This window comes from Lepisosteus platostomus, chromosome 22 (assembly GCF_059453375.1).
Source record: "Lepisosteus platostomus isolate fLepPlt1 chromosome 22, fLepPlt1.hap1, whole genome shotgun sequence".
In the NCBI taxonomy this organism is placed as follows: Eukaryota; Metazoa; Chordata; class Actinopteri; order Semionotiformes; family Lepisosteidae; genus Lepisosteus; species Lepisosteus platostomus.
The window spans coordinates 10458907-10485453 of record NC_142632.1 but is presented as its reverse complement, the minus strand read 5'-3'; the positions used below and the strand labels follow the sequence as shown (position 1 = coordinate 10485453).

The 26547-nt window shown below is 45.0% G+C and overlaps 1 protein-coding gene across 8 annotated transcripts in view; it reads left to right on the top strand.

Moving 5' to 3' along the window:
* Positions 1 to 26547, top strand: part of brip1 (BRCA1 interacting DNA helicase 1) — a 178861-nt gene that overhangs the window by 40217 nt on the left and 112097 nt on the right. For all 8 annotated transcript variants that reach the window (XM_088616285.1, XM_088616283.1, XM_088616282.1 and 5 more), the window contains exons 22-25: positions 693 to 772; positions 1189 to 1267; positions 1559 to 1771; positions 2344 to 2501. In XM_088616285.1, coding sequence (XP_088472411.1) covers positions 693 to 772; positions 1189 to 1267; positions 1559 to 1771; positions 2344 to 2501 — 530 coding nt within the window. The remainder of the gene's footprint in view (positions 1 to 692; positions 773 to 1188; positions 1268 to 1558; positions 1772 to 2343; positions 2502 to 26547) is intronic.

The following is a 26547-nucleotide window of genomic DNA, read 5'->3' as shown; positions in this document are numbered from 1 at the left end:
AAGCGGTTGTCTAAATCCATATATTCCCATCGACATCGAAAAGGATGGGTATAAAGAGATTCCTGGGTTTTAGGTAGAAGACACAAAGGCGGTTCTTCCAGTGCAGGAAAGGGATGATCTGCAAATGGGTGCTGCTCTCATAGTAGATCCCTACAGGGCAGCATTGAGAATTGGCACAGCACTCGGATGAAGTTATTGGCTCGCGAGCCAGCCCGGAGCTGGTGCCATCTCACTTCAGCTCACAGCACATGAGCGCACAGCCCCGCGCTGCCGTCTGCTCTGCGGTGTGTGCTGGGCAATATCCGCCTCCACGGCTCCCAGTCCTTCTCCACTCTTCGCACACGTGTGATGAGCCCCGCAGCCTGCCCGAGACAGCACAGTGTGATTCAGATCTACTGATACACTTCCTGCCAGTGGCCACAGGCCTGGAAGTGCCCTGCTCTCGTGGTGGTGACTAAGCGTGTGAAACGGATAGTCCGGCTGCAAATCCCTGGTGCCACTGATCCTCTGTCACGTCTTCAGCTCGTGGCAAGAAGAAATGTGGCCTCTAATAAAGTCCAGCCTGTCCATGCTGGTTTTTCAAGGAACGTGTTTTCTTTTTGGGTCGCAGGAGGCCTTGATCTCTGCAGAGCGTGTTCGTTTACGGGCAGAAGGAGTTTTATTGATCGGACTGTCCTTTTTGAACTTCCCAGGGATTAAAGCTCAAAGCAGGGGATGGAAAAGCAGGAAGCTCGGTACACCTGATGCCAAAACTTTCTCCCAGAGAAGAAGGGTAACATATCTGCTGTTTGGATCCCTAAAGTACTCTTAAATTATGACCTCCTAACCTAATCATTTTGTATACTGAGCTTTGTGTATTACAAGCATCTATGTTTTTTTACTTATTATTAATTACTAGTTTATCTGTATGACCTTTTAATCCAAGGCAGTTTTTAATTATACCCATTTATACAGCCAGGCATTTTTCGGATGCAGTTTGGACAAGTACCTTGCTCCAAGGTGCAACAGTAGCGTCTCACCTGGGACTTGACCCTAACACCTTTCAGTTCCAAGTCCAGAACCCCGACTACTGCTCCCCCATGTTCTTTAGTGATTCAACAAATGCCTTTTGGATTTTTTAGGAAATTCTGGAAATGAAAATATGACAGTAGTTTCAGTGAATGGAACTGAGCTCTCGTTGTCATTCAGAGAGACCTCGGCCGTGACCCCTGTCAGACTGGGCTTTACTGTGCAGAGTGTGGAGCTGAGCTGCTGCCCTGTGCCGAAGGTGAGTCACAGGACAGGAAGAAGAAATCCATCTTCCCTTCGGGCCCAAGTTCAACACCCTGCAGCAGCTGAGAACGAGCATGACGATGGCATCCGTGCACAGAAGAGTTCATTTCTCTGAACAAAAATAGGCAGTGGATGGGAGTATTCCTGTCTTGATAAAATGGGGTATTTAGACATCCGGATTTGAGTTTGATTTTGAATGTAAATTTCTGTTTATTGTTGATATAAATGCGTAACCTGACCCTGAAAGCATGTCTTATTTTAGAAATTTGACTGCTCTGCGTTTCAGGTGCACTGAAGAGAGCTGTGTGTGAGAGGCAGGATGTGGCCACGCTGAGGGACTCTCTCTCTGGGGTCAGTGTGGCCCAGGTAGAGTGCCCCTGTGTGCCCCTACGTCCGCGTCCTCCGGCCAGCCCACTCCTGCTGCTGGTGGAGCTCCCAGCTGCCTTGCAGGCCCTCAGGGACTCGCTACAGGCTTGTGAATCTGGCGTCACTCACCAGGGTAAGGGGCACAGCTGTGCACCAGGACAAGACACCTATTCCAGTGCCTTCCCAAGGTGCACTGGTGACCTGCCTAGAGCAAGAGTAAACAGGTTTTTCCTTTTCCTTTCCTGTGCAGTGGTGAGAGTCGCTTACGTATGATAGTATAGTAACTGCTTGCATGTGCAGTGTGCACTCACTTATTCACATCCTATTTTTTGTGATGGATCTGTCACCTTACCAGGAGTAGAACTTGGGAGATTTCTGTGTGCGTCCAGTTTTGACAATATTTTTAATTAGGGACATTTAGAGAACATTATGATGAGGTGCTGGGGAATAACAGAATGGTGCTTGATTTCTGAACATTAACAAATGACCCAAGCCAGTGCATAGTTTTGTTTTTGCAGGATTAAAAATTGCTTTTGTTATAATACGTCCACTCCATCACGATGAGGTGTTTAGCATGACCGCTCCTTGATGAACCATCATCATTTATGTGAAACCCCCGAAACGGGTGAAATGAAGCGCCTCACAGCGTCTCGTTTGTTTTTTACGGTGGTGCTTATGCCTTGTCCCGTTGTTTTTCTTTCGCAGGCCTGCAGACAGGCTTATGTTTAAATGCCATCTGGAACCCCAAGGAGGTCTCAATTACCCGGCTCTTACAGTGCAGGAGCTGCACCTCCCTGCGTCCCCCTAGCTGCTCCGTCATCGCGGCTGACGTCTCACACCCCCAGGACAGCACCGCCGACCAGGTAAGGAGCACAACCCTGTGCTTCCAGCAGCAGAGCAGAGTCCAGCACCTGCAACTGTTTGTGCACAGTTCACGTGCTGCCAGATAAGACAGTCGGGCAGAGGAGTGTTCATTACCCAGGCAGTGATGCCCTGGGGCATCATCTGGGAAGGCTTAAAGGAGGAGCAAGAGTGATTCCTGGTCCACGTGTTGTCACCTTATATCTTCAAGAAGCTCTTCCAGTCATTTTCCACCCATCTAGACAAGATTGCATTGTCATGCGCGTGCAACAAAGCAGTGCACGCTGTCTTGAACCCTGAAAGAGTGCAGGTGCCCAAGGCTCCCCTGGGGCTTTGCAGAGACACACACCCCTGTCCCCATGCTTTCTTCCACTTCCCTGGTAGGTCCGGGGGCTTGATCAGGATAAGGCCAGCGTGACTCCGCTGGTGCGCATCAGTCTACATGGCCTTGCAGGTTCAGCGGAGGAGAGCGTGTGTAATTAAAGAAAAACACCGCCACCAGCTTATTGTCGGCAAGATTGTGAACGGGAAATGTCAGGGGATGCATGCACCCACACACCAAAGCCATGAGTGTACAGTATGCATGGTTTTTGGTTTCTTTTGTACAGTGTAATATTTTATACAAAATATTGAGTAGATTCAAGAAATACGCTTGAAGAGTTCCGCCTCACAGAGCTGGTGAGGAGTCCAGATTTGCCTGGGTGCAAGCCGGAGGGAGCTGCAGTAACCGATGCAAGAGTGAGCGTCTCCCACATCTTGACCGTCTGCTCACCCGGTGGTGCCCCTGCACGTGTGATCAGCCCCCTGCCCCTTTCCTTTTCAGTGAGTTCATTTTCTTTTCACATATTTGGGATTTTCGGACCCGCGCAGTAAAAACAAAGTCCCCGTCCCACGGCACGTGAAAAGTGAATGACGAGGACAGAATGACTTTGAGTCTCGGGAAAGAGCAGTAAGTCACGGGAGGGCAGAGGGGAATGGACCTCTGCCTGTGTTTTTCTGCTCTTTGTGGTGCATTTCTGTCCTCATAACGGAGGGGTCCTGCCTTCACTTGGCCCAAGTTCACCAGCCTGTTGTTCAGCATGTTGTCTTCAAAGCGTAGCACAAAGTGTCTTCCTTCTTTTGTTCGGTTTTTCTTTAATGACCTGGTACTTGCTCACTTCTCGCCAGCAGCCATAGCACCCTGCAACTCTCTGAAGCTCAGCAGGTGTGAGCCTGGCCACTACCTGCATGGGAGACCTCCTGGGAAAACTAAAGTTGCTGCTGAAAGAGGTGTTAGTGGGGGCAGTAGGGGGTGCTCACCCTGCATTCTGTGTGGGTCCTAATGCAGCAGTCCTTCAGTTGAGACATAAAACTGAGGTCCTGACACTACATGGTCACTAAAACTCCCAGGGTGCAGTGATGAGCACCGTGGTGGGTGAACCCTACAGCAGGGTGGGGGAGGTGAGGGTATTAGTCAATTAAAGGTGCAGCAGCCCAGCGTTCAGCTGCAGCTCCTGTAATCCGTCTGTCATCGCTGCTGCTAAGACTTGGCCCTGACCAAAGTTTTTGCAGCCCTAGAATTGAATAAAAAACGCTTATCGGCTAAAGCGGCTCTTTTCGGGAATTAGTCGACTAATCTGCTTTCTGCACATTTCCGTGCAGACAAGTAGAATATGTGCGCGGGGAAGATCATGGTGGGCTGCAGAGTTTAAGGGCTAAACGCAAATAACACAACAGGGCCTGAGGTCCGAGGGGCTGAGCTGGTTTCAGTTAGCTTTTCAGGCACCCTTTTCAGGTAGGCAAGGTCCTGTTTTCATGACAAATGATTTGGCTTCGATGCTGTGCGTGTTTTGGGAGCTGTCAGATGTGAGTCCTCGGCAGGCTCACAGTGGCTGGTCAGCCAGCACAGGGGAGTATTTTCAGTTCCCTGTTATCTTGCTGAGCTACTGACTCCAAATCCTCCATCATTGCAGGAGCTGATGTGCCCTGTGAGGCACAATTAGAACAAGATACCCACATTGCTGGGCAGCTACTGGACTCTTTTAGAACATCCGTGCAACTCACTGTCTTTTACCCCTTTTTGTTTTAAATGAAAGAAGCAAAACTGTTAAATGTTGTCATACAGAAGTGCGTGCAGTTCTCCAAACCCCAGGAAAGGTTTTATCTCCAGATTCTCATTTAGCATCTCATCAGGTTTTTTTTCTTCTTGTACGTAAAGAGCCGGGTTGTAACATGAATTTCACTGTGGGTGTCGTAAGACAATGGCATTCTGATCGGAGCCGTGTTGTCCTGAAATAAATATAATATCAAAGTGCAAATGTGGCCTGATCTGAGTTTATTGCTTTATTGCTTGTTCCACTGGTTGGAGGATCGTCCAAGGTGAGTTTGCAGGAGATGCTGATGTGAGGGGATATGCAGGGCTGTGCTTTTCCCTCTGCCTTCCCTCTTTCATCCAGCACGCTTGCTTGCAGACGCAGAGGGCTCACCTTCTCACTTAACGTGTCAAGAAAAGCCAGTCCGCGCCTCTGGTGCTAAAACTGCCCCCCTTCCCCGGGCTGGGTGGCTGTGCAGCCCTTTGTCAACACCCTTTGGCCTTCTACTTGAGTAGCTCTGGCTGGGCGATTAGGGCCTCCCTGCTCAACTGATGTGACGGTCCAAGGGTTTGCTTTGTTTTCTGCAGGGTTCTTATTTTGTCCATCATGTCACGCCGTTTTGTAAAGTTGTCTTCCAGCACGCCTTCTCAATACCAGCATGACCTCAATCTGAGCAAAGCCCGTCGAGACGGCAGCAAGGGGCAGGCTGTGCAGCCAGGCCGTGCCACGCTCCTGTTTGCAGGAGTGCACGTTATTTGGTTATCATCACATGTTAATCAGACTCATCATTGTGTTTAATAAAGATTCATCTGCCACGCGAATGCATAATCTTCTCTGTCCTAGTAGCTGCCTTTTGTCTGGAGCAGATTGCTAAAACAGCATTCATTTGCCTGTGTATATTTTCCACGAGACTGAAGCTCATTATTATGCAAACGGCTACCCTTAGCAGTAGCCTGTTAATGCTCTCCGTCTTTAATTTCTAATAGGCCCTCATTGTTATGAGCACATGAAATAATTGCAGATTATGTTCATCCAAAAGTAAGCCGTCTAACGTCCCCTTGCTGACATGCTTTGTATGATGTTAAGGAGCAGACGTTTTCTGCTCTGGAAAAGAAATGTTGACAAGCTACTGTAATGAAGTGAGGTTACAGTTAACTTCCAGTAATTGCATGAAGATCGTTTTCTTTATCGCAAAAATATCTGGGGCATTATCAGGCCGTAGCAATAAAGAACACTCATTTATTAATTATTAATTAACCGACTACTTAATTATTTTCTCAGAAGGTTTGATGGTCTTGATTAACAGAAGAAAATGCAGTTGTTTTTGCCATAGTTTTTATATCGTTGTGCATTTTTGTCTGTAATGTATTTTTGAAAAACGTGAAAGGAAGAATTTGTAGATCGTACTGGAACGTGGCAATTACCATATTTTTCCTGGCTTCAGGTTTAAAAATGTAATTAGGCTTTTAGTGCAAAGTGTCCTTTGCATTATTTAACACATTTGTGCACGTTTCCCCGACGCTTAATTTAATTTTTTTGAATGTTATTTAAGATGCAAGTCTCAGGCAGGAGAGACACAACAATAGGGGTACTTCGGAGTTATTCTCCGAATTTTCTTTCAATGGTAGAGCATCTTCTGAAGGCTAAGGTGATTCCTATTTATTTCCCTTACAAACACCTGCTTCAGCTGTATATCTACTGTAATGTTATGTGCAATAGAAGAGCATGAAGAGGTTCATGGGTTCGTGATGTGTCTCGATCGCCCCTTCTAAGTCTTTCGTCCGAAAGCACGTTGGCGGCGAGGCCCGTCAGGGTGCGAGGCTCAGGCAGCTCCTCGGTGGGGTGACGTTCTGAAAGCATGGCGAGGTGTCGGGCAGCGTGGCTGTGACCTGGAACAGCTCGCTCCCAACGGGAGAGCCGGGAGCCCTGGGCTGGCACCACTGCCGCCATGCGGAAGGGATTGCGCTGGTGGGAATGGGGGGGCGGGGGGGGGCGGTCGTCTGTCTGACACGTTCTTGTGTTCTGGGGTGGGGGGAGGGCGCTCCCTGAGGCAGGTGGCGTGCCGAGGGCCGTGGGGAGGTGCGGGGGGTCACGGGCAGCGTGTTTGGGGGTGTTTTTGTGAGCCTGCAGAGGATTATTAATTTATTAAAGGTGCAAATGGCCAATCCGCACCTCCTGTAATCCGTCTGTCATCGCAGCTGACAGGACTTGGCCATGACCAAAGTTTTTGCAGCCTTAAAAACCGAATAAAAACGCTTATCGGCTGAAGGGGCTTTTTTCAGGAATTAGTCTGCTAATCTGCTTTTTGCAAATGCAAGAGCAGACAAAGATATACGTGAGAAGATAAAGCCCGCATTTGGCGTTTGTTTTTTTAAAAGTTAGTTTTTGTTGATTTTGAGGCAAATGCTTTCACAGAAGGGACATCTGCGGTTGTTAGATGTGATTCATCTGTTTAATTAAAAAAGACAAGAGTTGTATTACACATTTTGCATTTCTAGAGCGAGCACTGGGAAGAATAATATTTATTTCATGGTTTTACAGTGGAGTACTCTTTCAAAAACAGGTCTGCTTTCCCCTTTAATGATGCTCATAGTACAAGACATTTCATCCCCAGCAACGTTAAAAAGAAATGTTGTCCAGCCCCAGCATCAGAAGGATGAATAATTGTTGCAGGTGCTTATAGACTCTTGGGGATGCAGTAAATAACTTTTATTTATGGCATTGTTAGATATAAAGGAAAGGTTGTCACAGACTGATGATCTCGCTCCCTCAGAAAGCAGTAAGACGTTTATGCTGTGTTAGACAGAGGAAGTGTCTTTGTTAGATATGCTGCACCTCTGTGGAAGCATGTGCTGCCTGTGGACCAGGTTAAACTGCATTTCTCTCAAGGTGCTGCTCACTGAACTCTTAAGGGGCAGTATTATAATATCCCAGACTTCCTTAATGGTACAACTTCCAGATCTCACTTTGGGGGATCCTCCACGTCTGTAAACAGCATTGTATAGAACTTGAATAGTATTTTTTTTTTAATTCTAACAAGAAATATTTAATATGACTTCATTGGTAAATGAAGACAGTCATTCTTTAATGCAACAGTTCTCCAACAGTAGATATTTAAAGACTTTCTGTGACAGGAGCAGCTATATTGGACATTTTAGGGTCTGGAATAGATGTGACGTACTAAACATCTTACTTATACTTTCTTTATCTTTCTTTACATGTGACTGGGTGTTATTCCTGTAAATTAAAAACATCCTCCAGCGGGCAGCACGTCTCACATGTCTCACTGGTCTCTGTGCATCATGCAACATTTATAGTTAATTATAAGTATCCCTTGAGCCAATAATAAAGTTCTCAGTCCAAAAAGGTTGCAGGAGTTTTGCTGATATTTGAGGATTTTCTAAAATTTTCAAATACTGTAACGTATTTACTAAAGCCGGGAGTCCCACTGGAGATTTTAGGGATATGCACTATAGCTCACAAATAAAAAAAGGTATCTGGTTTAAAGACTTACAGTACTACAGTAGGTCTTCAGTCCTCACTATGTGCTTGGTGATCAAAGGGAGCAACAGCAGTAAAGAGCTGGATTGAACACAAGCCTGAGATTGAAATTACTTTATGAAATGCCCGGAGCTAAATGCCTTCACTGCTTTTTTGGGGGGCATCTTATTTTAGGGCAGCACTGCCCAGTACATAGAAAAATGCGTCATTACGTTGTTATTGCAGTCTCACTGGTTACTAGCCAGAACAGAAAACATCTGTGGTCTTACTATCATCTTTTGGTTTTTTTTTTTATTGGATAGTCTATACAGTAGTTTAGATCTGCTTTAGTTCATAGCCTGAATTTAATGAAAAAGCTAACTTTGCTCTAGGCCTTAATAAGATGAACACGAAGAACTGCTGTACTTACGTTTCTAGGTAAGTCTTGATTCCTTAGGGTTATTTATGTGCGTAGATGCAGATTAAAGCAGTCACAGGTGAAGTAAAGTCATGTACAGTAGCTGCCTTCTCTGCCATGGGGCTATTCCCTGAGGGTACACAATGCGATTAGGATCTGTAATTGGTTCTGGTAGGCGAGAGCTGATCATATTAAGTTGTTGAGCATCTTCTGCAATCTGTCTGCAGCCACAGCTGACAGGACTTGGCTGGAGTCGAAGTTTTCAAGCCCCACAAATGAAAAAGCCCATCTACTAAGGAGGTTTCTGCGAGGAATTAGACACTTAATCTGCCTTGGCCATTTCATAAGTAGACAGATCTGGGTATAGACACTCAGAGTTCCCGTGTGTCTTTTATTGTTTTTGCAAATCTCTTAATAAGTTAATCACCATCAAGGTGGGCATTTGCCGGCAGGGGATAGGCTTTGTTTCTCTTAAAGCTAAACCTCTGTGTCTTACTGTCATTTGAACATCTTAAGCCTTGATGCAGCTCCCCTTTAAAGAAATGTCTTTTGTGTTTTGCTCTGCGCTAGCAAGTAGAAATTTAAACATTGCAGCATGTATTTTAAAATATTACAACCAGTGTAGGCACTGTGCTGTACACTGAGTAATAAGGTATTGTTTTAATACCTTTGTTGGGGTTAGCTAATTTTGTTTCATTAGGGAACTCTATTAAACAAAATGAGCAAAAATATACTCTTAGCTAAGGGTCGGACTAATCATCTGAAACTATTATAGCTTAGAATGAGCCACTGTGTTGTTACAGCAATACACTGCTGTTCTTGACTTGCCAGTACTGTACAGTGGATTATTTTCACAGTGGCATCCTGGATACTCATCCTTTTTCATTACAGCCTTCAGCCATGGAATAGTGCTGGCAACTTGACACATCCAATCAAAACAGTAACGGGTTGAGTTGTAGACTTAAACACCATCCTCTTGAGCTTCTGTGGAGCTGTATGAACATGTGTATCACCTTTCATATGGAGACCATAGTCATGGAAGCTCTTGTGGAAAAATGCCCTCTCATTTATCATTGTTGAAGCTCTATCACAGGGATGTTTGCAGAGATGTTCAGTCTAGGAACTTTTATGTCTTAGAAGAGCATTTAATATAATACTGTATAATATAATTGAAATACGTACTGTATGTGAAAGTATAATATGATATAAGTATATTATAATATAGATATAATATAAATCACAAATAGAGGGTATTGTGCCTATTTACCTCAACTGGTCCTGTACCTGTATCTGTTAGCATAGGCATTGATCTTAAAGATTCAGTGAGTGAATGGTTGATGTCTTTGATTCTTCAAAACTTCTTGAATTTGTAACATGCCAAGAAACAAAGTAGTTTTCTCTCTAAAAAGGTGAAGAGCACACTTCACATTTCAGAGGCAGATACAGTTCATGACAGACCTGCCTTTTCTGTTCAACATAGTACCTATGCTCTGCATGTGTGCCCTGGTGTTTGAAACTGGGTTTGGAAATATACTGTACATGTTGCTTTGAATGTGTGTGTACTAATTCCTGGCTGTACAGTGTTTGGACCCCTGGATGACACTTGTGTTAAAGAGGCAATGAACAGCATACTGTAGCATCTGCCAGGATTAGGTAGGGCGCTTTCTGATTGTCTCTTTTATATTCTAATCAGGAGGCATTGTTATGGCTCACTGTTTTGCAGAGAATGATTAAATCTCATATACAGAGCACAGCTGCCTCTGATCTCCAATTAGCAACAACAAAAGGCCCCTTTGTCAGGCGGTATGGGAAACATCTCACTGGTGTGGGTGTGTGTTTCTTGCAGAATAATAACAAGTGCTTACAAAAAAGTTCACAGGGTCGTTAGCATTAGGCAGCAAACCAGCTGAAACTAATATAAACTTTGATGTGTCCTTTCCGTTATTAATCTGAGAATTGTGTTTTCACTAATATCCTCTGTTCAGTTTGTTCTTCATTTTTTAAATTAAATTTCTCAAATGCGATGCAATATTATTTTTTCTCCCCATTACATGACTTTTGAGCTCAGTCTTTGTTGTAGTAGTAGTATTAGTAGTACTACACAGACTCCATCGATTAACTAGATGGTGAATGTCATGTAAAAAACTAAGTCACCTGGATGTAAAGATGCATTCAAAGCCATCTCTGAGGAAATCTAGACATTAAGTATCTTTAGGGTAATTAACAAACTGTATATGTAATTTTATTTTTTTATGCATTTTTAAATGCAGCAAAACCTATTCCACATCTGAAGAATGATGCTCTCACTGTGAGTGCAATCCCATTTTAGCAGAGGTCAATTCTCATCGATTTGCAGGAAACTGAAATTATGACTATCGTTAATCAACAGATGTTAGCTATTAAGAAAAGCAATACATTGCCAGTATCACTGTCGTTACTTTCTGCTTGTTTGTAGTTGGTGGAGAAACAAGGAAACCTATAATCAATACTGTGGACTTTGTCACCCAAGTCAATCTGGAGATTAGAGTGCAGTAAGAAAGTCCCTCAAGTGAAACACATATGGCTGTCCACGCCATGCTTTCCCAGTGTACGAGAACAGGGGGGCCTGTGTCCCAGGCCAGGGCGTCAGCCGTGTGGCTCGTGTCAGTGAAATTAGCACGGCTGCTTTGTCTTTCGCCGCTGCGCCTGGCAGCCCTGTGTCCTCGCTGCACACGGTCGTGCGAGGCCACCGCGGCGAGGAGGAAGAGGGGGCAGGGCCGAGACAGTGCAGGAGCAGGAGCAGGAGCAGGAGCAGGAGACTCACTGACGTGAGGCTGGAGACGGGGGCAAGGGCTGGTCGGATCGCAGGGTTATAAATGAGGTCTTGAGGAAGCTGGTGGTCTCTTGAGTTTTGTTCGTTGTTCCCCTTTATAATTCCCATGTGGGCCAAAAGCATCTATCGGGGACCAAAAAGCGCGTCCCCTCCATCAGCCGCTGCGTAACTCATACGAAATGTGTTATGCACGTCTGCATTAATGATTTACATGACGTTTCGTATTCGCTGTACATCAACCAAATACGCCCGCTTTTTCAGCTTTTCAACCAATCAGGAAATCTACATCCTAACCTGCTGCCCCTTTTGGCTGTGGCTCGGAACGTCACAGTCAGGCTCACTTGTTTCTAAAGTCCCAGTCAACAAAGGGAAAATGAAAGTGCTTTCTGCTTATTGGGGATTGGGGATTGAGGTTTACAATATTTATTTGTGGCCTCCTGATGATCATAGAGTAATATAGGTGGCCCACCGCAAGATTCTAGCAAGGAGCGCTGATCTGTTTTGTTTGTTATCCTGGTGTCTCTCGTAGTAATGATTCATGACACTTCTTCCAGTCATTAATTATGAACATGCAACATACTCTGTGTCAGTGATACCTAATAGCACATGTGCTGGACGGGTCAGCCTGTGTGACTCTGCCCCTTTCTCAGCTTCAGGAGCTCCACATTAGGGATAAATTAGAGGACTCTGAAAGATGTCTGATGATTAGCGAAGGCTTGTACTGTTGGCCCAAAAACATATGAGACATTTGGAGGAGTGCGTGATGTCCAAGTATCTTTAAAAAAGCCGCGTTATAGACAAGTACAAAAATCGGGGTTAAAGCAGGTGATAAAGTTGTTATTCAGATTTAAAAGTCAACCCATCTCTGCTTTCAAAATGCAAAAAAGAGAAATGGTAGTATTCCACGCACTGCAAAGTGGAGCTTGTTTAGCGAGTGTGATTTGAATAGGATTGATTTCATGCCTGTAGTGTTTGTTCTTCTGGGATGTTACAGCCTGCAGACACACATGCATTTAAAAGGGAGTCCTTTCCCCTTATTTACTTCAGTTGATTTTCTATGGAGTTAGCTCTCCCTGGCTAATTCTTTGGAGTAAAGTCTTTGGTTTGCAGGAGGACACTGCTGTTTTCACTGTGATGACATGACTCACCCTCTCATTTTCTTAAGACCATAACAAAGGTTCTAAGCAGGAAGAGGCCTTTCGGGCTGTTCTACACTTTTGATTGCAAGTAACGTAATAATTGAAACTTTCTGTCAAACGTCTGTCAAGGGATCCCCCAAAAAATGGCTTCTAAATTGAGCCTCGAGAGTTTGTTCAGACCCCCACAGCCTCTGTGTCTTCTGTTCTGAATGTTCTGTTCCCAAACTTAATTTCCACTTGTGTCTGCAGGGGGGTATATTTAGTAAATGGCGATTCTGGGGTGCAATTGTCTTTTTTCCGGATAATGATTCTGTTTTTTTAATGAAGGTGCTATTTGTTATACTCAGGTGTAAATCAAAGAATAGAACGTTAAGAAGATGATGGCAGTTTTTCCCTCCAGTAAGTTAAGGTCACCTTAATGTCATTGTCTTATTGTCCAGGACGTGTAAAATCCATGTTGTTGAAAAAAGTAACTTGCTAGTTTCATCCCCCAGACTCTATCAGGGATAAAAGTGCAGTTGATAAGGGTGATAAGGTCCTTTGCGTGCTGCAGATACATTCTGTGTATCTAAAAATTAAGTGTACTTACTAAAGAGTATTTACATCAAACCACATTATTCTCATTCTGCACTGTGCATTATACTGTTGATACAGTTATTTTGCTAAAAAGTAGATTGGAAAGACGTTTTTATGGGTGCTATTGTTTTTATCACAAGGTCTGTTATGCATGTAACAATTTAGAAAGGTTTATAATGCCAGGACTCTTGCTTGCAATTAATTTTAGTGTGTTTGCGATGAGCCGTTCTGTTTTTCTGAGCTTGTCTTTGTGCTAGGGCAGACTGCACTGTACCAGCTGATCTCTGCTGGAGTGCGTCTGTGTGCCTGTCAGATCTTTATGTGATGACTCTTTATAATAACAGGATATGTCGTTGGAGAGTTGATGATTTTGAATGTAAGTGGATCTGACATGAGCCCAAACACATGAGCCCTGCAGCTGTTTGTGTTTTTCCCTTCTGCCTGTAGAGGTGCACTGAGTCTGAGCCCTGCATGGCTTGCCTGTTTAGTACTATTGTTTCTTTTAGCAATCATGGGGTAACACGTTTATTTTTAAAAGCTTAATGCTTCTCTAATCTTTTCATCCTTGTAGTTTTTTTATGCAAAAAATAGTGGGGAGAATTTTAATGCTAAATTAGAGACATGACCCTAACCTGAGGGCAAACTTTTAACAAGAAGCTTGTAATTTATGACACACACATATTGATTTTATCTGGGTTTAACTTGCCTTTTTATTCTGTATACTATTCTGTATACTCCTTTTTTATGTATATGCCAAATAATTTATTCAGGGTGCATTTCTGAATCCTTCGTTTTTAAGCATATCTGTCCTCTGCAAAAAAGCACATGTAAATAATTTTGGGGAAGAGATATTTTCTTAGTTAAATGCACATTCATATTGAGGGTTGCATATGAAGAATTTAGGTAATCCCCTTTACAAAATGTGCTACTGTATCTAAACTACCCATAGAAACTGCAGGTCACAGACTCTGTAGATGGCTGCCTTTCTTAGATTGTGTTTAATCAGTAAAGTCTTGACTCTTTCTTTCATTGATCTTGAGGGTTGAAAGCATGTTCATGTTAAATATTGCATGAAACGATGGCCTCATAAAGCTGTCCATCTCTTAACATGTGTTTTGGATTTTCTGTTTCTGCTTTTTGGTCAAGGGCCTCTGTAGTTCATGTCTTCGAGAGATTTGTTCAAGCAGCACATCACAGTATTTACAATGTGAATGCTGTCTGTGTGAGGGATTACCTGAAATATTTTTACTATGTGCTGTAATGCACTGTGCTCTGCTCGAGCAGGCAATATTGATACTTTCAGTGACCTTTCTTTGCAGACTAGGAAGGTAATGGGTTCCAAACTATCTAATGTAACAAATCAAAGATCATTCAAATTTTGCAGCCATGATGTTTAGATTTCCACAACAGCAGCAGATCAGAATTGGTTCTCTTTATTTTCTGCTGGGAGCATGTTGCAGGTTTCACAGTACTGTAAATCTGTAGTTCTGTACTCAGAGGGGAATCTCATGGGGGGGTTTACACAGTGCAGTGTATTCCAGTTCTGCCATCAATTCATAAATTTGGAAGATTTACCTTGATTTTTATGTTCTTTTTTTCTCCCCCTTTACTTTTCTTCGGATTTTTACATTTTTCATTGAATTTGGTGCTTTTCCCATTATAGCAATGGCTTTGAGGGAATCTGGCACTAGCTTCTGAATGCCACTTCTTTAATGGAGTAGTTGATGTGCATGCACTATTTAAAGAGCTGTTTAAAAGTGTGCACTGTTTTTCAATTGCTGCCTCCCGGTACCCCCTGACTTGCAGCTTTTGCTTCTGAAACAAGTCATGTTCATGTGTGTCTTTGGACCTTAACTTAAGTTACAAAACCCATTTACACATGACCACACAGCTTCCAGATTTTTTTCCCTAAAAATGTCTTGTGCAGCAGAATGGAACAGTGCTCAGGATCCTGAACTTGTAACTGCAAGGTTGTGGGTTCAGGTGAGACACGGTTGTTGTATCCTTAAGCAATGTGCTTCTGCCAGGTTGTCCCAGTAAAATACCCAGCTGTATAAATGGCTAACAAAGAAAGCTGCTTTGGATAAAATCCATAAATTCAATTCAAAATACTTTATCCCCAAGGGGGGCTACTAAAGCTTTGTCTCACTGACATTCCTTTGCACTGAACTGTTAACAACTGGAGACACTTTCTTGTTCATGAATTGGGGGTGTAGGAAAAAAGGTTTAGTATGTGGAACCATTTCTGCTTGCCTGTTTAAATATTTATGAAACTTCTGGTGTTCGATCCAGGGTTAAGTCCCAGCTTGTGCCCTGTGTTTCTGGGATAAGAGATAGGATCTGGGATGCCACTTTCTAGGAGTAACAGACTTTCTGTAATGGATGGACAGAGATAAATCTTTAAGGTTTTTCTCTCTCGCATAAGATTTAAACCCTCTGTGCAGTAGCCTGCTGGTGTCTAGTGTCTACTCTCAGGGGTTGTCTGTGACAGCTGAACGGGGGGGTTTCTGTACTGTGGGGGCTCTTGTTATGGCCCTCGGAACCATATTTAATTTGCATACCACGGCAGACGTCCCTTTTCTCTGTGTTTTCAATCAACAGCACTTGCCTTGCAAGCATTAATTGAAATGCTTCATTTAAACCCGCATCTGCTGGGAATGCTGTCTCTAACACATGTAAGAGACGGCTTTGCTTTTCATTGGAATTTCTGCAACATCTGAGAAATGCATAATAGCATAAATATGTGACATTTGAGTCATGAATGACGCGTTTTCATGGCTTGCGATATGTATTTCTGCCCTGTGTGCAGTTACAAACCCTTGCAGTTTGTAAGAGTTTTGCTTTTTCTTTGTCAGTGAAGCCAAATTTCCTTCCACCTCGTCTTCTGCTGTGGTGTCACAGGGCTCCAGGGCTCCACCTGCAGTACACCCCAGGAATTCCCCAGCAGCTACAAGAGGAAGGGTTAATAATGCCTCAGTTCCATTAAGCAAGCACAATCCTGTGTCAGTTTGTCAAACACTGAAAGTAAATAAATACTATACAGAAGAGAAGGCCGGCTCACCCCTTTTTGAATACATTCAAAGTGTGCATTTCATCTTCCAGTCATCCAACTCGAGAGCTGTTTTTATTTCAGCTGTGATGGACAGTGTCTCCAGTCGTTCAAAGTGCAGTGTAAAGAAACATCAGCGAGACAAAGGGAGAAACTCGGGTAAACCGAGCTTCCCCTTTGCAGTGTGTCTAACTGTCATAACCAGCCGTCTGCAAAGTAGAAGAATTTAACTGTAAATTCAGAACTATACGTGAAAAAAAAAATCCTTCTAGGTGGTCTTGTTGCGTAAACCCTGAAAGTGTTGAAACGCAGTGTCAAAATGCACAAGGGCTTGCAGCTACTTTGGTGATGAATGAGCTGCACATGTAAAATGCCACCTTGGTTTATTTAAGCGAGTGAGGAGCGCTGAAAGATGCGTGCTTTAATGCACAGGCTGGGGCAGCTCCACGCAGTCTGGGCAGGGCCCACACGGCCTCAGATCCGCTTTCCAGAGGCGTGTTCGCCGGCTGGTTCGTTCGCCAGGAGGTGGCGGGCTATCGTTTCGAGGTCGCTTGGCGGTGCGCGTAGATCTCCAAGCGTGCACGCCGCGCGCATGCCGACAGCAGGGCCGTGTGTAAAGGGAGCTCCACGCATCGTACATGCCAGCTCACACCACGGTCACACCAGCACCAGAGCTGCCTGGTGAGTTATACAGCAAACACAGCCAGTGCAAAGCCACACTGGGAACTCCAGGAGCATTTTCCATTTAAAGGCCATGTGAGAGGGGGGCGACCGGATGACTTTTTTTCACTTTCCCTTTCTGCACCTTGCCGAGCAGTAGTAGGCGTCCATTTTTCCAGACGTAATGAAAGAACCATCTTTGACATTTTAGTGCAGATAAAGATCGTACAGCCTAGCCATTCTTAATAGGAGAAAATACAGTGCACATGTCGACTGACTTTAATGACACCACTTAAGCCAAAGGCCGTCTAAGCCTGTGATACACAGCGCTCTATGGCACACCCAAAGAAGGCTCCACAGCCGAAACGTTGTGTTTCCTTTCTTCTCTTTTCAGCATGGAATTAACCTTCACTTGTTTCTTTGCAGCCTACGCATGCTGATGCAGCTACATACTTGAACTACTTCGACCCATGGCACTGCTAACTATGCACATGAAGCCTCCTCAATAGAGACAAAAAAATGTTCTTATTTCGCACGAGGACATTCGAACACATTGAGAAACCTGGGTTCTGCTGTAGTTTTTGGTACAGTAGGTTCTTTAGATTATACCACTGCTACAATGGAAGCCAAGCAGGGCGGGGTGGAGGCTGACAGGTTGAGGTGCTTTGCTGCAGGATTGCAGGCAGGTATTTGTGTGGAGCTTAAACAAACAGCGGAGCCTGGGCGTGCTGGCTGTGCGGAGCGGCCCGGCCCGGCTCCCAGCGCAGGTGTTCACTGTGCAGATCCTTTGTGCGGGTGAGGAGAGACAGGCTCCAGAGGGGATGGAGGGAGTGCTCTGGGGCGGTTTTGCCTGTGAATTCCTGTCTTGCACATGCAGTTGCTGTGAGCCTTGTCCCTGCACTGCCCTGGGCAGCAGCACTAACACTTCACCTTGTGTTCAGAGGCCTTTCCTCACGTTGTTGTGCAGCGGTTTCACTTTTTTGTCTCAAAAACAAAAACACAACTAACTGTAAAAGTTGTAAATAACGCCGTTTCTAAAAAAAGACACAGCTTCATTTACATTTGGAAGCATGTCATCCTCACTTGTCAAATGAATAGTCGTGTTTCGATTTTTCTTGTGAAAAATCACAAGAAAAAAAAAGAACTTTTGGCTGTAGATCACAGAACAGTAAGGACAGTGCCCTTTTGCCAAATAAACTCCTGGCAAACACAGCTGTCAGAACCAAGCTGTCTCTTGAAATGCCAAGCACTGGGGCAGAGACGAACACAGCTGTTCTGGCAGGGAGAGAGAGGGGGACAGAAAAAAAGGACATGGATGAGACAAAAGCCCAGCAATGACCTGAGCAGCCAGCTGACAGCCCCAGTGAAGTCACAAAGTGCCACTGTCTCATATGCCATGTTTTAACAAAAGAAAAAAGGAGATATTCACTGTTTTCTACAAAACAAAGCAAAACGCATTCCCTAGCTACATAGCCTGACATAGCCAGGCATGTTCTGGCAGCCATGAGGGTAAGTAAGTGGAGTGAGGGGTCAAGGGAATCGGACTGAAACACTCCAGTAGGTATGGACAAGTCCTCTGGGCGTTCGGAACATCTTTGCTCTGTCTAACCACTCGAAAACAGCCAGCTAAACAAATCCCGTTGGAGTGCCGGCCTTTTCTTTGTGTGCCCCTCCCGCCAGGACCCCAGCCAGGAATCGGAATGTCGTGACCTTTCTTACGAACGCTCCCATCGTCCGTCTTGACCGGAGTCGAGAGGGAAATCGTTTTTTTGGAGAAAACATTTTTTTTCCTTTTTTTCAACAGCATTGGTGAGTCTCTGGGATAAAAGGCGCTTAAGGGCTGAAAAGAGGCTCTGCTCTGTTGTTTTGTGTGTGTTGCCAGCGAAGAGATTAGCCCTGTGAAAAGGACCCAGCGTCGGCGCAGGTGTAAAGTCAGAACGAGCCCCTGGCCGCAGTCCAGGCTGAGTCACGGGTCCGTGTTCCTGCAGGAGTGGGTTCGTGTTAACAGATAATAGCTGTGGGTGTCCCGACAATGGAAGCAGCACATGGCTGCAGAGAACACCTCAAAAACAAATACTGTGTGTGCCGTCCTCATAAAGGCATGGTCTCCAGCTCTTTAGAGAGGATCCTTCTTTGATAAAACAGACAATTAGCTCAAGCTTACGAACAGGTGTTATATAAAGGTGCTTGTTCTAAAAGCTTTCTGATTTATTGTCCTTTGTGGGTTTTTTTCTTATTTGTTCTCTTCAAAGCTTTGAATGTGAAAAGAGTGACGTTTCTGATCACAGCTACCAAATACTTTAAAAACCCTAGGCAGGATGTCAGAGTGTTTCCCCTTGTACAGTGTTTGTTTGTGAGGGCACTGGAGGTCAGGGTTCGTTGTGTGGTGTTATCTCACACCCTTGATCCCTGCCAACGAATTTGCTCTTTTTTGTGCTTTATATAATGTGTTACAGGTATTCATTTATTGTGTCATTCCCAATTGTTTTGAATGTATTATGAAAAGGCGAACAAAGCTAAGGCTGGGTTTCATTTCTGAGGAGTGATGAATAGATTTGGCAGGACTGATATCCCCCAAGTCAAGATACTAGTAATCTCAGCAACATGTAGCTCGATAAGGGACATAAATATTATTTTCACTGTGTATCAAATGTTATATATGCAGCAGAGCCTTCCTTCCCCCATATCGGTACAGCTGAGGTGAATAACAATCAGTGATTTCAAATTGTAAATACTCACCAGTTCCAAATTTGAAATAGCTACTGTGTCCTATCAATACACTGTACATTATACAGGTGGAAGCTGCACATTGGTGGTGGTGGAGGGGAGTCCCCATTACCTGTAAAGCACTTTGAGTGGAGTGTCCAGAAAAAGTGCTATATAAGTGTAAGCAATGATTATTATTAATTATTATTATTATAACATTTGACAAACGAGCAATAGTGTTATGATGGCATGCAGTCTCACCCTGTGACCTGCAGATGGCAGTAGCTCACTGCTGCACTCCCGAGGCGCTGTTCTCTCTTCAAGGGCCCAGAGAACAGCTGCTCACGGCAGCCACCACACTCCTCTCCGCCTGGACTAGGCTCTTCAAAAGGAGATATGTTTGATCCTGCTTTTTTAAGCAATGTAAAATATGTCATTTCAGTTGGGCTGATCTCTCTCTTTCATTGGAGCTGATCATGTGCACAGCCATCACAATATATTGATCAGTTTGTGCCATCTCCCAGTCAGTCGGCTTTCACACCTTAATGCCTGTTGGCAACAGACACCCTGTATTACAGTGCATTTGAGCTCACTGATAAAGTCTGGTCCCTAGTGGAGGTGTTTTGTTCAAAGCACTCAAAAACTGTACACAGGGAAGACAGAAAACAATGCTTAACCAATACAATATGTCATATTAACCCCATAATGCCAGATAACACCAAAACAAAAAGGCTGTGGAACAGAGTTTTTCGAGAGTGATTATTGTGATGAGACTGGTAGTTTTCAGCTCTGCTGCTGGTGTCCAGGCAGGTGCAGTGTGATTATGACTCCTGGGTCTAAAAGGGTTTCTCTGTGATAGAATGTCTTTTTTTTTTTTGCTTTTCTCCCCCTCTCCTCTCATAAAATTAGACATAATGTAGCCATGCTAGAATGGAACTCAGGGGTGGATATGTTTCTTAGGAGAGCTTCTGTTCTAAACCCAGTCTTTGTAGAAAGGCCCTCTTTTTCAATCAAGACCCTTTCTTCTTCTTAAATGCGTAACTGAGGACATATTACAGGCATATCAATGCTGAAGGTGCCATCTGTGTCCTTGTATGGGATGCCAGTCTATTGTAGGGCACATACAAACACACACGCTCACATCAGGACCGATTTTACCCCAAAGCCATCTAACCTAAAAGTATGTTTGTGGACTGTGGGAGGAAACCAGAGCACCCGGAGGAAACGCACGCAAACACGGGAAGAACATGCAAACTCCACGCAGACAGCACCTCCGAACCCGTTCCTTAAGGAAAACACAGTCACACTGAGCTGCATCGCTCCAGCACAAATCGAGAGAGACTGCACTGCACCCCTGTTGTGTATCGCTCAGTCCTCAAGTCCAGCCGGCTGCCTGGATGGTGAATCACAGGGCTTTGTTACCTGATAGTAAATGTTCAAATGTTCTTTCATATGCCGCATTTTGAGACACTGGTGCGAATTGTGCGACTGTAAGAATGCTTGGAATGAACGAGGCCGTCTGAACTCACAGCATGACTTTGGAGTGACTCCCACTATAATTGTTTGATCTCCCAGTCCAGGCTCAGACTCGTTTGGTGGTGTGAGCACTGAATGTCTTCTCTTCAGCTGAGACATTTAAATCAATTATCTCGCATTGTTTCTGATGGGTGGCTGTCCAGTGCAAAGTGTGGATGCTGCAGTTGATATTATCGTGATGCAGTGCGCGTAAACCCATTTCCTCTGGTCATTAAATCCATCAGAAATCTTCAAGTGCATTTACATTCTTCTTTTGTTTATTGTTTTCTACAGCTTGCGTAAAGTGTTTGGGAACATGCCTCACAATCATCTCTGTTAGGCACAGGGCCAGCAGTCTTCTTTGACACAAATGTAGAAGAATAGGGCCTGTTCTTTTGACATTTATTGAGCTTTTCTCTGCCCCATTGTGTCCCAGAGCTGTTATCATATGAAATTGTGATGCCCTTTTGATGCAAATTTCCAAGTCAAGTGTCAACCTAGGTGCAGAGTAGAGAACTCATCTGCTGATATAATCTGATCTCATCATGGACGCAGTGAAAGTGTTTATTGAATTCAGATTTGTGAGGGTACTAACTCTGCTGTGAAATTCTGTCTACCCATTAGGGCTGAGGATAATCCTTGTTTTATTTCCATTGTCCGTCCATCCATTTTCTAAGCGCTTTATCCAGTGCGGGGCTGTGGGGAAGTCTGAGCCTATCCCAGCAACCAACAGGTGCAATGCAGGGTACATCCTCTAGGGGGCACCAGTCCATTGCAGGCACACAGAGACACAAGCCCACACACGGTCACGCCAGGGTCAATATTCGCAGAAGCCATTTCACCTAATAGTATGTCTTGGGACTGTGGGAGGAATCCTGAGTGCCAGGAGAAAACCCGCACAAGTAGGGGGAGAACATTCAAGCTCCGCACAGATCGCACACCAGGCATTGAACCCAGTGCCCCAGAGATACAAGGCCGCAATGCTAACCTCTGTGCCTCTGTGCTGCCCTGTTTCCACCATAAAAAATATTATTTTCAAATATCACACAATGATGTAGCTATAAACTAGAAGGGTTGGGAAGGAGAGGGGCAGTTGGCATGCAGGGAGTCGCTGTTTCAGTAGGCAGCCCAGGGTGTGATTGCCCACAGATGCAGATCCCCTCTCGCACGGCGACTGTCAGAGGCAGTCTTGGGTCCGGGAGAGGGGCGTTAGCAGACAGACAGGAATGCATGGTGTTTTTAATCCGTTCACAAGTGGGTCTCGGCCAGGATGCCGCTGACACTGGGCTCCGCAGCAGCAGCCCGGCTTTGTTCCTCTGTGTCAATGTTTGCTTGAGCACTGTAAAACTGGAAGAAAGGGAGCGAAGGGATAAAAACATGTTTGTAATTGCCAGCAACCAGATCCCTTTGCTTTGAAAGCCTATATAGATCATTCTTTCGTTGTGCAGTATAATAGTTATGAGCTCACAGTTTAAAAGCCCATGGATAACATTAAAGCAAACATAATTATTGGCGGAGACACAATAGGAGGTTTAGGGATGTCTAAGCCGGCTGTGTGAATTGGATATTCACACACCACCACCCTAGAAGGATGCTCCTTTCTTCCCACATATGGGAAAACAAAGTCTGAAAGGAAAAAATAGGCCCCGTTCTGCACAAGGCTGGATTCGCCAGTTGTGCCGCAGATCCCTGTCTGTTCTCCTCTTCCTATCATTGTGCAGCATGTTAACCTGCAGCAGCTGCAGTGAAGGTCTCCGAGGAAAGTTTCAGCGGCGTTTGAAAGCTGCTCCGCTTGCTGTGACGGTGGGATGTGCAGGAAATGGAAAAGCCCGTCCGTCTGTAGGATGTCAGTGCTGGGGAGAGGAATAACTGGAGTTCAATTCTTTTTTTCAGCTGTCAGGGGGGGAATGTGGGCGGCGCAGTGGAGCCGTGGTCAGCACTGCTGCCTCGCAGGGCTGGGGCCCCGGGGTGCTGTCTGTGTGGAGTTTGTATGTTCTCCCTGCCTTCGTGTGGGTTTCCTGCGGGGTGCTTCAGCTTCCTCTCACGGTGCAAAAAACATACTAGTTGGTTGATTGGCCCTGGTAGGAGGGCGTGCATGCCCGTGTTTGTCTGTCTCCCCTGCGATGGACTGGCGTCCTGTCCGGGGTGGATCGTGCCTTGCTCCTGTTGCTAGCTGGGATAGGCACCGACTCCCCCGCAACTCTAAACTGGAAGAAGTGGTTAGGAAATGGGCGATGAATGGCAGGGAGTTAGTGCAAGCAATTACAAGGCATTCATTCACAGTCAAGTGCAACAGAAGAAACCCCAAGGTCAGGTCACCATTGCCAGACTGCCCTGGCAGCACCTGTGGGTGTGAGGATCTTACAGCAGCGTGGTGTAGTCGTGAGGGCTGTGGGTTCGGCACCAGGGGGTCTCGGTGTGGCTCGGAGGCTGCTGTCGTGTCCTTGAACGAGGTGCTTCACTCAAGAGTGCTCTGGTAGATTAGCTGCTGGATGAATGGGCACCTGGGCACCTGGCTCATCATTGTTCTCATTTGTCTGGTCATCTAAAGGATTAAATAAATAAAAAAACTAATCAAGGACACTCCAGGGACACTTTTACTGAGCAGTGTGGACAGATATCAACAGTTAAGAGTAAGAATCCCCCCTCCCCCCAAAAAGGACCTATATGTTATCAGGAACAGCTCAGACTGCATGTTCTAGGTTAGAAGGGGAGGCTTGTATCTTTAGCCGATGTGGGGGGGTGGGGTATGCACGATCAGGAATGTTTTGTGAACCTCCTGGTGAACTTCCGTAGATGACCTACGTGACCTTCATTCGAACAGATCCCTGTGTCTCAAGCTGAACGTGCCTTTCTCTTTCTTAATGCCCGCACGCTGCATCATAATTCATCAAAGGGTATTACAGCCCTGACCCAGTTATTTTGTTGCGCTTCTGTTCTTCCTTGCGTTTCCCGCAGGCTCTCTGATCATGGAGTCAAGTACGGAGCCCTGCATGCTGCCCAGCCCCACGAAACGTCAAATTAATGCCTGTTAGGGCCCTGAGAATCATTTGTGCTGATTGCGGTCCACTGTGTAATTACCTTGCCCTCATGAGAGGCGGATGACAAGCGAGGCTGGAGGTGTTTGGGAAACCTCACTGTCTTGGCCCTATCCAATTTACTAAATTACACAGCCTCCGGAGATCGGCCTGCCTCTCAGCGCTCTGCGTTAATTAGCCCCTTCTTATCTCCTCAGCCACTTAACGGAGAGGGAGATGAGGCTCATTTAGGGTGAGAACCACAACACAGCACAGCCCTGCTGTAGACAGGCAATCCTGTCCGTTTCAAGAGATCTGATCGAGAGCAAAAGTCATACAGGTGACCGTGTTCACTCCAGCGTCATACGTTGGTCTTTATTTCATGCTTGTTTTTGAACGAGACTGAATCTGACGACGTCCTTTACCGTCACTGAAAATAAAGTAATGTCCACTGGCAGCAGCTGTCTGGAGAAGGACACGTTAAAGACTGAAGTGTTGAGTTTTAATGCAGAATATCATGACTATTGATGGTGCGGCATAGTGACCCTTATTCTCTCATAGAGCTGGGGCCCTGGGTTCAATTCTGGATCGGGGGTGCTGTCTGTGTGGAGTTTGTATGTTCTCCCCATTTGCACATACTAGGTGAAGCAGTAGGCCTTCCGGGGACATTGGCCCTGGTGTGTGCGTGTGTGCGTGTCTGTATTGTTGTTCATGAGTGCTCCGCGATGGACTGGCGTCCTGTCCAGGGTGTACCCCGTTTTGCCCCCGCTGCTTGCCGAGACCCTGTCTTGGATGAAGCGGTTAAAAAAAGCAATGGAAGGACAATGACAGGTAGATTTAGGAATCGGGCAGAACCACATCGACCGTGAAATGTTGTACCACCTCAGTTTCTTCGTCAGTTCATTCCAGTGGGGCGGGGGGGGGAGTTAAAATTCACCCTTGAAGATAAGTGTTGAAATAATCTCTTTGCAAATGTCCGTGAAGGGACTCCCAAAGTGTTAAGTCTTTCAGTAAAGCATGAGCCCCTCTGACAGCAAAACTAATGGAGGCCCTTGAACAACACAGGGGCGGGAAATGAAGTAGCTAAGAGAGGCTGCAGTGATATATCTGAGTGAGAGCTAACAGCAGCCTTTCACTGGCGATGATCTATTAGCCTCCCAGACTGGAGCTGGCCTGGCTCGCGGTGACAGGTAAACCATTAACCATTGTAGCCCATAGTTTGCGTTGTCAGGAAAAACATGTTTAAGGGATTTAGTGCAGACAGCTCAAGCAGGCTGTCTGGTTTATACAAGCTGCCACAAGTGACAAGAAGCTGACAAGGTTATTAGAAAGTAATGGCAACATTAACAGCTCTCCTTGTCTCTCTCGCCCCAGAGAGGCTTGTTTGCTTCTCTTTAATTTTCATATTTACTCGGCTTTATTGCGAGCTGTGTTGGTACTGGCTGAGTCCATGTTGACAAAGGAATAAAAATGATTCTGAGTCACGCAAAGCGGTGTTAACAGGTCACAGCTCAGACTTATTTATTAATAGTCACAGCGCGAGCATTCATACGGGCACTGATAGATCTGTCAGAGCGTTGCAGTCTTTCCCTGGGATCTGCGGCCGCGTTGTAATTTCTGAGTTACAGCCAGGCGCGTTTATATAAATATATAAATTGTCATGATTAACCTTCTGTAAGTCAATATTGACCTTTACAGCAGTGGAGCACATCCTCATCCCGGAGCCTTGCAGAATGTGAGGGAACTTTTTCATATTCAAAATCTCTTTTAATGGTGACCCTTAGATACCCGCCTCTACACTTCACATACACCACACACACACACACACACACACACACACACACACACACGCGCGCGCTTGATCGGAGGAGAGGGCGAGGGAGGAGGTGACCCCTCCCGCTGGGAACATGACAACAGACGTGTTGGCTGCAGCAACACAAGAGTGTTTTAATGCAATTAAAATAAACAAGACACGTCTTCCCGTTGGTGTGTCCAGAGGATTTGCTTTGAAACAATATCCATATAAAATCCATAAATCATGGCAGGAGTGAGTACTGTTACATTGTAAAAAAACTATTATATCACATCCCTCACATATAATAGTATGCATATATTATATACTCATACATATAATAATACAATGTATGAAAGTCCTTTTTTTTTCTCCTTACAAAAAGGAGTTTTTGGTTCCTCTCCTCCATTGTCTTCTAGTCTTCTGTTCTGTATTGACAAAATGTAGGGTCACTTGCAACTGGGCAACCTTGTTGTGAAAGGCGCTATGTAAAAATAAATTGAATTGAATTGAATTCTTCAGAGTATATCCCGCTAGTTTATTATCATGGCTGATGCATGACTGACCTCCAAGGATGGCGCTGCTGAATCCGTAATACCTAATGATAAAATATCAAATCACACCTTTTAGTATCATAATAATAAAAAAAACAATTTAAAGTGCTTGGGTGCTCACAGATAAGACAGAATAAATACTGTACGTAGAAGAGGTATTTCTCAAACAGCTGTTAGGGTGGAAGTGTTACACAGTAAATGAGCTGGAAGTGCACAGAGCTGTCAGTGCCTACCATGGGAAAATATCCTAAGTAATCT